General features: G+C 43.7%; 1 protein-coding gene and 1 long non-coding RNA gene across 2 annotated transcripts; one reads left to right on the top strand and one right to left on the bottom strand.

The window, feature by feature from the left end:
- The first annotated feature begins 6,111 nt into the window (after positions 1-6,111).
- On the top strand, positions 6,112-14,254 carry LOC123444199. Its single transcript, XR_006630963.1, has 3 exons — positions 6,112-6,329; positions 13,148-13,619; positions 14,108-14,254. It is a non-coding gene; the product is annotated as an uncharacterized LOC123444199 (long non-coding RNA).
- LOC123444198 (ABC transporter B family member 4-like) lies at positions 7,645-15,182 on the bottom strand. Its single transcript, XM_045120835.1, has 12 exons — positions 14,289-15,182; positions 14,148-14,202; positions 13,427-13,602; positions 13,107-13,328; positions 12,788-13,026; positions 10,778-11,303; positions 10,430-10,703; positions 9,693-10,326; positions 9,384-9,612; positions 9,008-9,274; positions 8,655-8,918; positions 7,645-8,419 (listed from the first exon to the last, which is right to left on the bottom strand). The coding sequence occupies exons 1-12, from the start codon at positions 14,541-14,543 to the stop codon at positions 7,775-7,777; spliced, it is 3,786 nt and encodes a 1,261-aa protein (XP_044976770.1). The 5' UTR covers positions 14,544-15,182; the 3' UTR covers positions 7,645-7,774.
- Positions 15,183-16,656: the final 1,474 nt, after the last annotated feature.

Here is a 16,656-nt window from a genome sequence, read left to right on the forward strand (position 1 = left end):
TGGGGCTTTAGGGCCATTGCGAGCAGGTAGCTTCGGGGCTGGCACCACCATCTTTGCAGCAGGAGCAAAAGGGGGAGGGGGAGGAGGTCCCTGCACCCCCTTTTTTGGAGGCTGCCTCTTAGCTCGTTGTTGCCCTCGCTAATCCATATTCTTATTCACTGCAGCCGCAAAAGGAGATGCTACCAGGACCAATCCCTTCACAACTGATCTGGAATTGGGTAGGAACAAGGTCAAACCGACCAGGACGATCTACAAGGTAGCAATACTCAACAGAGAAGCAGCCAGATCTGAACAAGTCTTTCCTGATCCAGAACAGATGGCTACTAAGGGAGGAGCTAGGGTTAGGAGGGGGTGTATGTGGCTAGGTATATTCTGACGACGGCTGGGGGAAGGGATAACCCAGAGCTGCCCATAAAAATCTGCCACCTCTTCCTCAAAGCTGTTATGCAGACCCTAACACGTATTTCTCTTCTCCGATTTCCTACGAACCACAGATCCCCTAATCAATGGTTTTAAAACCATATCCGACCCCAGAAGAGGCCATTCCTTCTCTGAACCTCTGTCAGTAGCCTTCACAGAAGCAGGGATGTCGTTAGCCTGGTAGGATCCATGATTACGAACGGAAACTACTGAAATTCGACCATTGGACACATGTCCAGCATCAGAATCAGACTTGGCATTAATCCACCATCCCCTCTTTGAAATCCTATCAGCAACCTCTACAGAAGCAAGAATATCGATAACCTGGTGGGATCCCAGGTTACGAACAGGAACTACGGGAGTTCGACAACTGGGCACATGTCCAACATCTAAATCATACTTACCATTATCATCTACCCCAATACCCAAAGGAGGAACAATCCTCGAACTACTATCCCCAATCCTGACAAAATTCACGTCTGCACAAGCAGAGATCGAAATCGAATTCAGGTTTGCAATACGTACCTTCCTCAACCTCCAAGGAACCTTCCCACGTCACCAGGCCATGGAGAAGGTTCCCCCACCCGAGATTCCATGGTGCGCCCGTGGCGTGCTCCAGGATCACGCCCACGGGCAGCGCTAGTCAGGGACGTCGTGGATGGCTGACTCCGGGAGGTAGGTACTCCAGGGGGATGTCGGCGAGTTGCTCGATCGACGGCGACATGATGTTGAGCCTGTATGGGCTCGTTGACTTGAATCGCCGCCATCGCGCCGCCTGCGTCGGGTCGGCCGATTCCGCCTCCTGGATGGCCCAGAAGATGAGGTCGTAGTCCATCCCACCGTCGTCGTCGGCGAATTGGCACCGCTCCGCGAACGTACTGTTGCGGATGACCTCGACGCAGATCTCTAGCCAGGCGTCTCGGTTTAGGAATCTCTCCCGCACCACCCGCAGTATCTCCTCCCTCGCCGTCGATGAGTGACCGTCGATGGGTGGCAGCGTCTCCACCGGGACCAGCTGCGCCTCCAGAATCGTCACCGGCGCCGCCACCTGCGACGGTGGTCGAAGGCGGCGTGCTCTCCTCCTCCATCTCAACCCCGCCATCGGCCGCGATATGAGAAGGTGGAGAGAGCTGCTGAGTCGCCGCGTTAACTGGTGCGGTGGGTGGATCTAGCGCCGCGAGGCCGAGGGAGTTAAGGGAGTGGTTGGTGCGAGGCAGGGTACCATTAATGGCGGAGGTGGACAGGATTGGCGCCGCCTGTTGCGTTCCCGAGCCCGCTTGGTCTCTCATCTTTTTTCTCTGCCCTCGTCTTTTTTCGAAACATGAGACATTTTTAATGATAATATAAAAAATATTTACATTTTGATACAGAAAAAGTATGCCACTAGGCCATGGCGAGTAGTTGTGAGTACTGGCGGGGATACGTGTGACGAAAACGGATCGTGGCCCACCCATCCCACAGCAAATAGAGTGTAGGATTGAAGTAAATTGGGTCATGAGAACGAAAATTAGCGATCTTTCTTCATGCCGGCTCGCCCAACTTTGGCTGGGTAGCTCCACCACTGGTTGTGAGCCGTTAGATTCGTTGATGGTGAGTCTGTGTCGTCTGTCGAGCCAGATTCATTACCATGATAGCGGCAAGTTAAGTGACAAACAACAATGGTGGTGTTGCTGCTTTTTGGAAACTCTTGATAGCCTAGTGCTCCAAAATTGTATATATTATTGTGTTTTCTCACATTGCCTCTGTTAACCTTACTATAGTTGTATATGTTGCAAGCACTTTTTTAATAATTCACTACATCAAATAAGGTTTTGCTGTCTATGTACACTTAAAATATTACAATTATTTTTTGTTACACCAACCTATGGTCGCAACAAAACGATGGGACATTGTAAGAAGCAAATAAGCTATTGTAATAATGCACCAAATTCAAATGATTATGTGACACATTAAATTTGAAAATTTTAAAAGAATACAAATTTACAATAGCAAGTAAACATGGTACATGTCATTTTATCGTTGCAATCCCAATGCGAGATGTTGCAATTTTATTGGGATTTTAGTCATATATTATTTTCAATAATTTTTAAAAATTATAGACTCATATGACTTGTTCGCCCATAGCAAGGCGTGTGTGTGAAAAGTTTAGCCTCCTAGCTATGGAGGATGTATTGGACTATAGGTTGATTCCTTCATGCCTTCATCCACAACTATGAGCTTGAGTAGGGCACATATACACGCGCACCTCCTCTTTTGTCCGACTCGCGGCACCACATCTAGCAGACACGTCATATTTCACAAACGAGTCAGATCGGACTATGACATATGTCATGTGTACACGATGTCTTATTTTTCTCATGCAAGGAAAATATGTTGAAACGTTTTTACCTCTAATGAAAGACAAATCTTCTTGAATAATCATGGATTGTTCACTTCCTCTCCCTAAGTGGACAACCGTTTCTCTTTCTCTCTTAGTTGGTCAGTTTCAACAATGATAGTGCAAGCAAGTAGCATGGCACTGCAAGGCTGGTCGCCACCCCGCCAACCGAGGTGGGTGCTAATGCAAGCTGAGAGGCGCCACGCTTCAACGGTGGTCGTCGGTGCTACAACCGGGGAGCTGCTGCATGTCGGGGGCGAGCGACGGGCTCCAGATGAATCACCCCGTATCAGAAAAGAAATCAATCCCCATGTTTCCCTCCTAATCTCTTGCAACGGGTAGGTGCCAAGTCTGCAGCTAATCCAGCACCAAACCAAACCCTTCCAAAGCAAGTTGGTCTAACCATAAAAAAATCGTTGTGTAAGGAAGTGGTTTCCTCTCGAAACGTTGTTGTCATTTGCCAACTTGTTAGTTGCCAGAGAGAAAAAAACAGAGGTCCTGATTTTTCTAGTTGCATTCGCATGTGCTCCTCTTTTGAAGAAAGGAAAAGGAAACGACAACCTCTAATCTCGTAGCTGAGGTGTGGCCAAATGATTGAAGCATGAAACAGATGCTTTTTAAGGGCCAAAAGGCTGTGAAGCGATGATGAGATCCTGGTGGCAGCAAAATCCTCTCTTTCTTCGCTCTCCCACAAAAGCTTTCACAACAAGATATACACGTGTATGAATTGCAAAATTTGAATCTTAATAATTGGAGAAAGTTGTTAAAACTTATCAATGCCACTTACCCGTATTATACTACAATCTTTAAACTCGGTAGGACCCGACTTTCGGCAGATTCTTGAGCGTGGCGATTCACAGGGTACAACATCTATAATTGGAGATTTAAAAAAAAAGGAAGATGTCCCCTGTCATCTGCATCTAAAATATGCATACAATTATTTTATTAATTATTCATAAAGGCCTTACAAAATAATACATTAACAAGTCTGAAATCATCATCTTAGCAATATCTATCGTTACTCATATCCACTGATGAAGGGATGTCGATAGTCCGAGCCTAAACATCACACAAATGCCTAACATCTAAAGCTGGTTGCCCAACCAAGCCAAATACCGGGTTTGGGACGCAAACTGGTTTGGACACTCATAGGTCGTCGCCGCCATCTTTCAATGATCCATCTTCACAGCAGGAACTGATGCATCAACCTTGCCGGACCTGTTGTCGACACCCCCACGGCACCAGACAACGCCTCCTCCCCGCACGCGTCCATCATCACAAATCCGTCGCCGAGACCCTGCAGCGCCACGCTGCCGAGAGTCCACGTTGTCGATGCATCACATGAAATGCCTCTCCACCGTTGGAACCGTCCACTGGTCCCTCAAGCCAATGCACACCTCCAGAAATGACGTCTTCAAGGAGGAAACTACACAAGTGCGCCGCCGACATCCGATGACTGATCTTGGGTTTCCCCCAAAGGTAGCGGAAGGAGTTGGGAGCTTCGCCTCGATTATGCCTTCAAGAAGGAAACGACGCCGAGGGCGTCACCATCACCAGCTCGGGCCATCGGTCGGAGACCAGGTTTTCACCCAAATCTGTCCTATGAGCATCCAAACAACAATATGTGCACCATCCAGGCCGCCTTCAAAGCCCCAGATCTGGCCACCCAGATCCGGCGATCACCCACACCCGCACTGCCACCGTGGGAGCCCTAACACACCGGCCACAACATGCGTGTGCCACCACTGAAGCCTGGGAGGAGGGCCGCCCACCACACCTTGCCAAACCGTGAGAGCCGTCGAGAGGAATCCCGTGTGCTCGTCGTCGTCTTATTGAAAGTTCACCGAGAAACCTTACACGACACTTGTATGAGGAGGATACCAATCGTAGGAAGCCATCCAAACCAGCGGCTGCAAATCAATTTTGATCGTTGCGCGTAGCGCCGCCTCAACAATTACCTCGTCATCATCGCCTCTATACTCGTCTCCAATGCTCCTCACCTCTCAGGGAGGCCTAGATTCGACACGCTTGTAGGGTTCGTCCAAGGGCGGGTCCAACCCAACGGACCGCCCCGGGCCCCTTTGTACACTGTAGCGATTTTTGACTCCTGCTACAGTACTTCGCTACAGTATATGCACGGTTTGGGCCGCATGTCCGGACCCGCCCTTGGCCTGGGGCCTAGATCTGTCACTCGGTTTGTCTACCTCGCTATTGTGAAGGACAACGACCCAAGCAAGGGAGCATTTTCCGATGGTTCTTAGGTTTTTTCTTTACTTTACTATTTTTGGTCGTTTTTTCATTTGGTTTTCGAAATAAACAAAATTATTTGATTTTCTAAAAGGAAAAAGTTATTTATATTATACTCCCTCTGTTCTTAAATACTTGTTGTTGGGGAGAACTAGACTAGTTTTCTCTAACAACAAGTATTGTGGTACAGAGGGAGTATTTTATTTTTTCGAAAAAAACATGAATTGTTTTAAAAATGTAGATATTTTTAATTTTAGAACATTTTTACTTTTTATGAAATTTGGTAAAAAATGAAACATTTTAAAAAACAATATAATTTTAAAAGTAAAAAATAGAAGGTGGAAAATAAAAAGGAAATGAAAGAAAAAATAAACAAAAAATGTAAATGATATAGAATAAGTAGAAAAATAAATAAAAACCTTTCAAAAGGTTCCTAAAGGCCAGGAAAACCAAAGATTTTTTGAGTGACAAACCCCCAAATCTGCAACCTTCCTAAAACCGGAGTCCTCTAGCACCTACCCCGCTATCTAATTGACTGGCCCATCAGTACAGTTCCTCTGTGGTTGATCCACACTTTGCCACGACGAGAGGCAAATAGTATATTTTGGGGTCAAAAAATGAACATATTTCAAAAATCAAAAAACATTTTACCTTTTTAGAATCTAAAATAACATTTTACTTTTTTGAGTGGTTCTAAAACATTTTACTACTACAGTCTACCATTCTAGCCTCGGCCCAGCTCGTTGCACATCTACTACTCCCTACGTTTCTAAATACTCCCTCCGTCCTAAAATAAGTGTCTTGAGCTTAGTATAATTTTATACTAGAGCTAGTACAAAGTTGAGACAGTTATTTTGGAACGGAGGGAGTATAAGTCTTTCTACACATTTTATTAAAGGACTACATACGGATGTATGTAAACATATTTTAGAATGTATATTCACTCATTTTGTTTTATATGTAGTCATCTAGTAAAATCTTTTAAAAGACTTATATTTAGGAAGTGAGGGAGTATATGATAGCCCATTCACCGTACAGTCTCCTCTCGTTCTGCAGTATGCAGCTTCCCACGCACACACAGGGAGAAAAAAAACCCCTAAAAAAAGAGTGAGGAAAAACACAGGCTAGCGCAAGCGGCAGGCGGCGGGGGCCCGGGGAGCCGGGGCGCCAAGGCAGGGCAGGACTTCAGCCCGCAGGAGCTCCCCGGCCGGCCGACCGGACCGCTACCTGGGCATCTGGGTGCATGCATCGCCACATCGGCCGCTGGAGGGCCAAGCCGCCAGAGGTACCGTATACCTCTGAATCTCAAACTACTGCTGTATTTTGCTAAGTGACTAACACTAATAGGTAGTTTATGAACTGCTAGTTGATCGCGGACTTATAGAATACCAATTGAAGAATAGAGGATTATGCTCCTGAAATTAGAAGTGAATCCGAAAGTGCTTGTTTGTTGAATGGGCGAAACAAAGCTATTTATTAGTCCATCTAATAAAAATGAGAAAGGAGGGTAAACAGTATCTGAAAGCCTCTCTGAAAAGATTCAGCTCATCTCTAGCCAAAGCAGCAATTGCACTATCTAAAAGCCTCTCTGAAAAGATTCAGCTTATCTCTAGCCAAAGCAGCAATTACACTATCTAAAAGCCTATCTGAAAAGATTCAGCTCATCTCTAGCCAAAGCAACAAAGGCAGAGAGGCTTTCAGATAATGTTTACCCTCCTTTCTCCTTACTTCTTACTTTTCTGTTTTTGCTGAGTCTGTGAGGCCACATTCTCTATGACACCCTGGGATCTTTGATCCTTTTCTCCTTTCTTATATGAAAATGCATAACTACTGCCATTGCCCATAAAAAAAAAAGCTATTTAGGCATAAATTCAAAATGACAAAGGATGGTAAAATTCGGAGACCCCTTTCAACTTGCGTGGTTGGAGAAGTTTGTACTATTATAGTACTAATAATTGAGCTAATTTCAAACTTGCGGCTGGGCACTTGGGGATACATTTTCCTTTTTATTGTTGTTTCTCTTGTACTAATGTATTGGTGTGTGAATTCGGAATACATGAGACTATTTTTTCTATGATGATGCTGATTTAGTTTGGTCACCATTAACTTTGAGCCCACCCTCCATTTTCTTCTGCGTTCATGTGATAGCCTGGCTTATTAGGGATGATAGACTACTCATATCAATAAGGAATTCCTTCTTTTCCGGGAGCCCATTCGAACAGAACTCCCAGGTTAAGCGTGTCTAGATCCCGCCAGGAGTAACGACCGCCGGCGGGTGTGTCCGGGGCGTTACAGTTCACCACTGCTTGTATGTGTTCGTAGTCATATGATATTTCCTTGAGCATGCGAGAAGACTATCTGTAATGCTACGTGCGAGTCGTTTGCGTCAAAGCTGCAGTTTTTGTGAACTAGCGCCTCAGACCTCGATTTCTTTAGGGACAGAGGTCGAAATCCTGTCTCTTCTTCCTTCCATCATATTGATGCATGTTAGTATTTAAAGGCAATTGTTTCATGATGTCTGCCTAATCTTCTGTATAATCAGTTGGCTTGGCACACAGATAGTTGTTATTATCATTACTTACCATGCTCATAGGTCTTCCTTGCAACAAACCGCTAACCTCTTGCATTCACTTCTCAAATCACAAATCATTGTATTGCATGGCCAAATAATTGTATAGGAACAAACAAATGCAGTAAGGAAAAAAGAAAAAAAGAAAAATATTACACATTCTACTCAGAATTTGAGCGAAGTTCTACTAGTGAAGCATAGACTCCATCCTTGATTCGCATCAGGGCCTCATGCTTTCCCTTTTCTGCAATTTTGCCTTCCTTGAGGACTGCAATCATATCAGCCCCTTTGATTGTGGACAGGCGGTGAGCCACCACTATGGTGGTCCTGCTCACCATGACTCGATCCAAGGCATCTTGAACGATGCGCTCCGATTCCGCATCCAGGGCACTGGTTGCCTCATCAAGTAGTAGTATCTTCGGGTCCTTTATAATGGCCCTTGCGATAGCTACCCTCTGCTTCTGTCCACCAGATAGTTGCACTCCTTTCTCGCCAACCAGAGTGTCATATCCCTGTGGCAAGCTTGATATGAACTCATGAGCATTTGCTGCCTTGGCCACAGCCGTGACTTCTTCCTCTGTCACTTCTCCGTGTTTCCCATATGTTATGTTTGCACGGATTGTGTCATTGAAAAGTACTGGCTCCTGGCCTACCAGCCCCATCTGATCCCTTAACCAGCTAATTCTCAAGCTCTTAATTTCGACTCCATCTACTGAGATGCTACCAGAATCAGGATCATAAAAGCGCTCCAGTAAAGCAATTATAGTGGACTTGCCACTACCACTTTCTCCAACTAGTGCTATGGTCTGAAAAAGGAAGGAAAAAGTGTGAACGTAGCAGTATTGTGGTTCTGAGTGATCATATATGAAATAAATCAATTGAAAGCTTCTTATACTGTAACACTGTAACTAGATACATCACCTGTTTTTAAGTATTATTATTGGTTTACGCCAAGAGGTGTCACTTTAAGTTAGTTATCCAAATGGAAAACAATTGGGTGCAACAATGATAAACAAGACTTTTAAAGGTTGCAAATCATACCTTTCTGGAAGGAATATGCAAGGTAAAGTCACTGAATATTTGGACATCAGGGCGTGATGGGTACTTGAAACTGACGTTACTGAAATGAATGTCGCCAGTGACATTTTCCAATATCAGGCCCTCGTCGTTACTTGTGTCAATTTTCGACTTCCTGTCTAGAATACTGAAAACAGAAATGGCTGAATCCCTTGCTTTTGTTGCATTAGATGCCAATGCACTTGCCTGCGAAACCCCAATAGTTGCCAAAACCAAGGCAAAGAAAACCTGAAAAACATCCAATGCATTTGTGACTGATTATTAAAAGTTGATACCCATACACAAACTGTAACTTGAAATGATTTAGGATCTCTTACTTTGAAAACATCTGCAAAAGTAATTTTTCCCTGACGTACAAACTGTGCACCAACATAGAAACATAGAGCATATGTAAGATACAGCATTAAGAATGAGAAACCAAAACCAAGCCCTCCAACGATTCCACTTCGAATTCCCTGTTTCCTTAAAGCTTCACATTTCTTGTTATACGTTGTAACCACTCTTTTCTCTGCACAGAAAGATGCTATAGTTCTGATACTACCAACAGCATCAGTTGCAACTTGACTTGCATCTTCATACATCTCCTGCACAATAACAATAAGATCATAATATTGTGTTAAACGGTTGCAGGGTCCTTAGGATTGCTCATCCTGAATCAAACAGGAAGTAAATTTTAGAGTTGTCATGTGTTACCTTAGCTTCTTCACTAAACCCTTTCAAGAACCTCACTTGAGCATAACCCTGTGCACCCACTAAAGGAATGACACAAGTAATAATCAGTGCAAGCCTCCAGTCCGCCGTAAATGCTATGACAAAGCCAGTGATTAGTGCAGCTGTAGACTGCACTATAAGTCCCAGGTTATCTCCTACTAAGCGCCGAACATTTAATGCATCAACTGAGAGTCGTGTACCAAGTGCACCACTGTAAGTGATAAAGCAGAATCTTAGTATCTGTAGATCTATGTATGAGAATAGGTAATTGAGACCATTTGAATATGTTACCTGGAATTTGACGGATTATCGAACCAAGCAACTTCCTGATGAACAATATTTTGAAATGACAGAGTACGAACACGCTCGATAAGCTTGCCACCAGCAATTCCAAACAAAAGGTATTGTGCTGGGATTGCAATGAATGATGCAAACCCCAGAACTACAGATATCAATGCCCAAAAGCTAGAATCTTTCCGCAGCTTATCTGGTGGCTCATAGAATGATTTTATAACGCCAGACATTAGTATGCCAAACAATGGGAAAATGACTCCATGCACCGATGCTGCTATAGCACCAAGCAGAAGATATGGTACCTCCGGCTTGTTAAGATAAAAAAGACGTCCAATTGATGCTTTCTGAAGGGTCTTCCCATTGGAAAGGTCGTCTTTGTTCTGTTCACCTGTGATTTCATCCTCATGCAACTCAACTGATAATCCTAAGGGGTTCTTGAAGGAGTATCTGTTGCTATTGCCAAAAGAATCTTTAGTCATTGACCGTCTATTTGACAAACTAGTGCTTTTTGATAAGGAATTGGGCACTCCAGAATCTTTTATTTTATGCCTTTCATCACCACGAGTTTCTTGTAGCCTAATAAGCTGTGAGTAAGCTCCATTGGGATCCTTCACTAATGTATGATGAGGACCTGTACATATAGGATATGTTTGTGAGGTGAATGAATCATCATAGGTTGACAATAGATATATCTAGAATGAAAATAATAATAATGTATATTAAGAGACTCTAACCTTGTTCCACTATTTTCCCTTGATGAACAACTGTGATGCAGTCAACATTCCTTACAGTGCTCAAACGATGAGCAACGACGAGTGTGGTTCTTTGTACCATTATTCTATTGAGTGCCTCCTGAACTATCCTCTCAGATTCTACATCTAATGCACTTGTTGCTTCATCTAGCAAAAGGATTTTTGGATCTTTAAGGATGGCTCTCGCAATTGCAATTCTTTGTTTTTGTCCCCCGGAAAGCAGAGTGCCACGTTGGCCGACCAATGTATCGTAGCCCTGGTATGAAATTAAAATGTTGTTAATTTAAATTTCAAGAAGTCATTTCAAGCATGCAATCTTTATTTACATACATTTGGTAACTTGTCGATGAAGTTTGCTGCATTTGCAAGCTCGGCTGCTCTCTTGATCTCTTCAAGTGTTGCCTCTTCTTTACCATAGGTTATGTTATCTTTAATGGAGGTCATAAACAGCAATGGTTCTTGGCTAACAAGGCCGATCTTCCCTCTTATCCAATCAAGATTCAGATTCTTGATGTTGACTCCATCTATCAAAACTTCACCAGCCTGTGGATCATAGAATCTTTCAACTAGGCTGATAACAGTTGACTTGCCACTTCCACTCTCTCCAACTATGGCCATTGTCGTTCCATTCGCTACTTGTAATGACAATCCATCTAATATTAACTGCCCGGGTCTTGCAGGGTAGCGAAAGTACACATCCTTTAGTTCAACATCACCCTTGATATTTTCCATGATCATGCCGCTGGTATCATCTGAATCTATTTCAGGCTTCCTCTCAATCGTTTCGAACAGTCGGTATGCTGCAGATTGACCCTCCGCAATTGCAGAAATTGATGGTGTTGCATTACCTAATGAACTGTTACAAATAATTGTCAAGTGCCAGGTTTAAGACATTAACATACCATATGCAATGGTCGCCTTTTCTATTTCTTGGCATGAAGTACAGTTTAAAATACTAGTCCTTCACATATGTATGCTTTGCTGAGGTAACATAAGATGAAGATAGAGCAATGTAAATAAAATAATTAGCGTCCTGTGGAGGATTTGCAAGCTGGTTATCCGATGGATCATACCCATCTACTAAAAGTGTAAACCAACAAGTGATTTGATTTGATTAAAGTTCATCTGTTCATGTGTTGTAGGTCAAAAAGTTTATTTGAACTTAGATACGTGGCATGTAGGTACAGTAGCATTACTAAATTAAATTTACGCATATGACATGCAACATACTTGTAGCTTCTTCTAGGTGAATACTTCCTCGAAGCTTAAATTTTTCTCCACCTTTGCTTGTCTTTGTTATACAATTCTAATGATACTATGGAGCTGTTCGGCAACCCACCAGCTCCACAAAAAACGAGGATCTGCTGAGCAACTGTTCCCCCGCTCCGTGGTTTTTAGCTTCAGCTCCGCCAGCTCGAGGAGCAGAGTCGCAGAGCAGAGGGGCGCCGAACAGGCCCTATATATACCTTTTACAATTTCATTTTATAACTTATTTTTTTAATTAGGATTATTGTTCATATTTAGTATAAATAGTGTAGTTGATTTGTTTGCTAGAATTCGATGGTGCTATCTACAATATATAAGCTTGTCATATTTGTTATTTGACGGAATGTTTTAGTTCTCACCAACACTAGAGTAATTTTAATTCAATACTACTTGAAACATAAGACCAACACTAGAGTAATATTTCAGTTCCCTTTGAAGTAGCTTCGACAATATCTAGGGATTGCCGTTAGAGCTTTCACGGGATTCATGGGACCGTGCTGTGAGGTTACAATAATTGCAATTTACACCTGTTCTAAAATTGTGCTTCCAGTGGTCGATTGGGTTGATCTTTTTAGAAAGAGTTCTTTTTTCATATATAATCTAATCCAAAATAAATAGCAATTTAGATCATTCTGTTTTTCTTTTGAATTTATGGTAGATTTTTTTTAGGATTATTGTTGAATTTCTTTTACCTCAAGGCTCAAAGGGAAGGAGGCACCATGAATCTCGTGGGTTATTTGTTTTTAGAAAACAATTATTAGCCTTGAGCTCAAGCATTACCAATTTACATTATTTACCACTAAACATAAATAAGTAAACAAATATTAACTATCTAAAGGTCATCTCTGAACACTCCTTAAAGGAACATCAAACTGCCATGTAAAGTTCCTTACATAATTTACAGAAAAATACGTATGCGCAGGTCATCCGTAAGAGAGAAGGTTATCTAGAATTTTAAATTTGGTATATAATGTATATATTTCCTTCCATTCAAGTAGTCCTTCAATTTATATAGAACAAATATTACTACTTCTCAGCAAAGGTATTTGCAATGTAAAAAATTCAGAAACTCACGTTGCGCCAGTCAATACGGCAAGCAATGTAGTGAGGATCTTCCCTCCGGTATAACCTTTGTCAATGATCAGCTTTCCACCATACCAGAAGGCTAGACCATAACTGCTAAATAAGATGCAGAAGACAGAGCCCATGCCGAACCCATTGACAAGGCCTTCCTCAACAACAGTCTTGTATGCATTTTTTATGAATTTATTGTACATTTCTATAGCTTTCTTCTCGCCATTGAAGGACGCAACCTGTTTACACGAGTGTTGTTAAATTAATGTTTACCACAATTTATATGATCTGAGATTATTCTGATATAATTTGAACTCACCGTTCTTATAGATCCAATTGTCTGTTCAACTGTGTCTGCAGCATCACTATATGATGTCAGTCGCTTGCTGGAAACCCGGGTTAGCAGCTGTGAAGACACTGCACCAGCGATAGCAATCAGTGGTAGTGATGTTAGCATGACAAGAGTTAGGAGCCAGCCTTTTGTGAATGCTATGATAAAACCCCCAAAGAAGGCAGATGCAAGTTGCACAAGCTTCCCTGCCTGTAAATCAGAATGTTCGAATGTCAGAACCAGCAGCACTAGGTGGGCTGCATAGAATGTACGAACTTCTTTCTTTGGTACTACAAATGAAGTATTACCTTCTCACCAAGAGCATCTTGAATTATGACCGTATCGCTAGACATTCTAGAAACTGCTTCACCAGTTGTCATTTCTGTGTCGAAGAATGCAATATCTTGTCTCAGAACAGATTTCAGGTACAAAGAACGGATGCGGGCTGACTGCCTTTCTCCTGCCATTGTCCAGCATGCCACCTCTGGAAGAAAATGAAGGGTGAGCCCCTTTTACTAGCATCTCTACCATTAGCATATAATTTAACTAAACATATCCAACTATTAGGAATTCAATTGGTACTTCTCATGGAATGAATACATGATAACTGATGACGATTGCTCTATTATGATCATTGTATCTTCATGTTCCTTGGAGAGAACAAATTTATGTCATTTTTTATTAAGACGGTGCCAAGAAGGTGGCGGCATCCACAGCTAACTAAACGCAAACGCAGCACTATATGATTGCACATCACTGTTTCGTTTCCTCACTGCTTGCCAATTTTATATCTTCGAAATGCAGTTGAGTTTGAAATTTATAGGTTTATAGAGTACCAGGTCCCCATGGAGTTTTCACGGAGGAGCCGGTTTCCATGTCATATTAAATAACCTTGTTAATTATCCTCTGCAGTTTAGTTTATTTGAATATGTTATATACTGAATGTATAACTATCTTTTGGTGTGTAACATCTAAAGTTTCATTGACAGGAAACATGCATTCTAAGAATTGGATGGAAATTCCACTTACGAAGAAAAGAAGCAACTGCTGTCCCAATGCCCAGATATATGAAGTTGAGAACAACCTGGAGATAAAAAGAATATTCTCCATTAGCTCGTCTAGCCAAGCCACCCTTCAAGTTATGTTTGATCACCATAAGCTGTGGCGCACCTTGGTGACTGCGCGGAGGACGGTGCTGGTCGTGCTCTGGCCAAAGGAGTTGATGACGTCTCCAAAGAGGACCGATATGAGGGGCTCCGACACGCCGTTGCCCACCGCCCCGAGCGAGCCGACCACCATGAGCAGCACGTCGAGGCGGTCGGCGTACCTGAATATCCCGAGCAAGGGCACCTTCTTCTCCGGCCGGCCATCTTTTCCGCCGTGGGTTGCTCCTTCTCCACTACCACCTTCTGCTGTCGCGCCCATTTCCTGGCTGCTACTTGTTCTGCTGATGAGCCCGGCCGCACTGCGCCGTGTGTAGTTCCTGTCCCCGGGGGTGGTGGAGGCACTATATATACACGCATCTTGCCGGCCGCCCAGAGTGCTTCGACTGTTTGGGTGCTCCGGAAGCTGGAAGCGACCGGGAAAGTTTGCCGTGGAAAATTACACGAACTAAGCGCACGGATTATGTTACGGCATGTGATTCATTATGGGAAAATTCAGAACTCTTGCTGGTGCAGGTGCAGGTGCGACAATTCAAGATTCATAGCTGCTTTCGTGCGCTGGTCAGCGTAGTCAGTCGTGCGTTAGTCTTGTACCTGAGGTGTGCTGAGCTAGCTGAGCTTTTTTTAGTTATTTGAACTCCCTTATACTCGTATTTCTTTACAGAATAGTAGTGATCTAGACGCTTATATATTTTTAATACTTTTTGTCAGTGTATAGTATGTTGATATGGCTACGGATACATACGTGAGTATGTATTTTGGGAGCACAGCTGCCAGTGATCACTTTATTTTGAATAGTTCGGAAGTTATATCCTGCATGGTAATATGGATGTATATACTAGTATAATGTGTAAAATTTGATGACAAAATATGTTAACATGTGAGCTACATAAAAATGACAAGTTCATGATTTTCAAGAGGATTCAGCGTCGAAAATCTACTCCCTCCGGTCCATAGGGAGTACGTTTTTTTCGGGTGCTCACTGGCACCAGTGTTCCAAGTGTCTATATATTCATGGAAAACTATAGGTCATTTGCATCGACCGTGGGGGATGAGCGACAGACATTTTGGCCCGGCGCAGGTTCCCTGTGCAGACGTCAGCACACACGCTGATGGAGCAAACTTGGGCACAACGTTCGGGACTTACGACACTATCCAGACACCTGGCACGGTTAAAGAGCACGAGGCGTTTCTACAGTACCATGTCTGCTTCACATCCAAGAAGGTGCAGCCCGCAGTCGCAACCCACAGAGCTTGGAGAATCGTCCAACTCTTCTTGAGGGCCCGCTCACTATGAACGGACGGCAGGCGTTCCTTGGGTGCCAAGCATGCACCGCACGTGGTCCCTTCCCTTTCGGAAGGTGCCGGCCTAACTAGTCCACACAAGACAAGAGTCCGTTCTTGACTTTGCTTGTGTTGTTCATCACTTTTGACCGACGATCAGCATTTCGACAAGGGACCCTTTGTGTGGTGCAAGAGCAACTTCAACTGTCCGTGTTCGTTTGGATTGAAACACGTCAAAATGGAGACCCAGACACAAACGCAAAACACGTCCATTCGGTGTTTTTCATGTCTAAATTTATGTCCTCTCGGCATCCACAGCAGGCCCATCTATCGGCCACCCAACCATTGCCCGCAGTTGTATTAAACGCGGTTACCTAGCTCGAACCCGTTTAACAGTGTGTGCAAGCTGTCAGTCGTCTTTCTTTTTTATGCAAACATGCGGGTTTTTTGACCTCATCCACTTCATCTCCTCCGTCCACATCTGGTCAAGTTTGCTTCCCTGTTGGCAACATCAAAACCCTAGCCACTCTAGCCATGGGTCTCTTCGGCAAGGGCAAGGCAAAGCTCACCTCCGACACCAGGTCTTCTCGCGCACCTCCATCGCCGTCGAGGTCGGCACCTCCACGCGAGGGCGGTGGGAGAGGTTGTATATTTCAGTGCACCAGGTGCGCTAGCATTGACAGTACCGCCAGCTGCTGTCATATCCGGATGTCAACCTGTCCCACGGTTGGCATCTGGATCTGCATCGAATCCCCGTGCCGGCAGTGCCACGGTCGTCGCGGGTGCATGCATAGGACGTGCGCTGGTGCCACGCCCTCCTTACACCGGAGCAACGACGTCTCCCAACTTACGTATCGAACTCCCCCAATTGGGAGTATTGGTTCACGATGAAGCACGACGATGCCCGCCGCGGCGGCGTGTGTAACACCCCTCGATTTCACCTATAGTGATGCATGTAATTAAGCTATAGTAAGCCATGAGGTTAAGCTAATGCTTTTGCTAAACCATGTTTGATCATAATGGAGTCATATCCCATTTCAAATTCCTATTGAAATTCAAAATTCTTTTAATATTTGGTTTAAATATTTTTG

The sequence above is a fragment of the Hordeum vulgare genome, chromosome 3H (assembly GCF_904849725.1).
Source record: "Hordeum vulgare subsp. vulgare chromosome 3H, MorexV3_pseudomolecules_assembly, whole genome shotgun sequence".
Lineage (NCBI taxonomy): Eukaryota > Viridiplantae > Streptophyta > Magnoliopsida > Poales > Poaceae > Hordeum > Hordeum vulgare.

Excerpts from the sequence above, each read along its gene's own strand:
- LOC123444198 (XM_045120835.1), bottom strand. The coding sequence starts at position 14,543 with ATGGGCGCGACAGCAGAAGGTGGTAGTGGAGAAGGAGCAACCCACGGC. Across the intron at positions 10,327-10,429 it reads AGGGAAAATAGTGGAACAAG|GTCCTCATCATACATTAGTG; the intron begins GTTAGAGTCTCT and ends CTATATGTACAG. Across the intron at positions 9,613-9,692 it reads GATAATCCGTCAAATTCCAG|TGGTGCACTTGGTACACGAC; the intron begins GTAACATATTCA and ends TATCACTTACAG.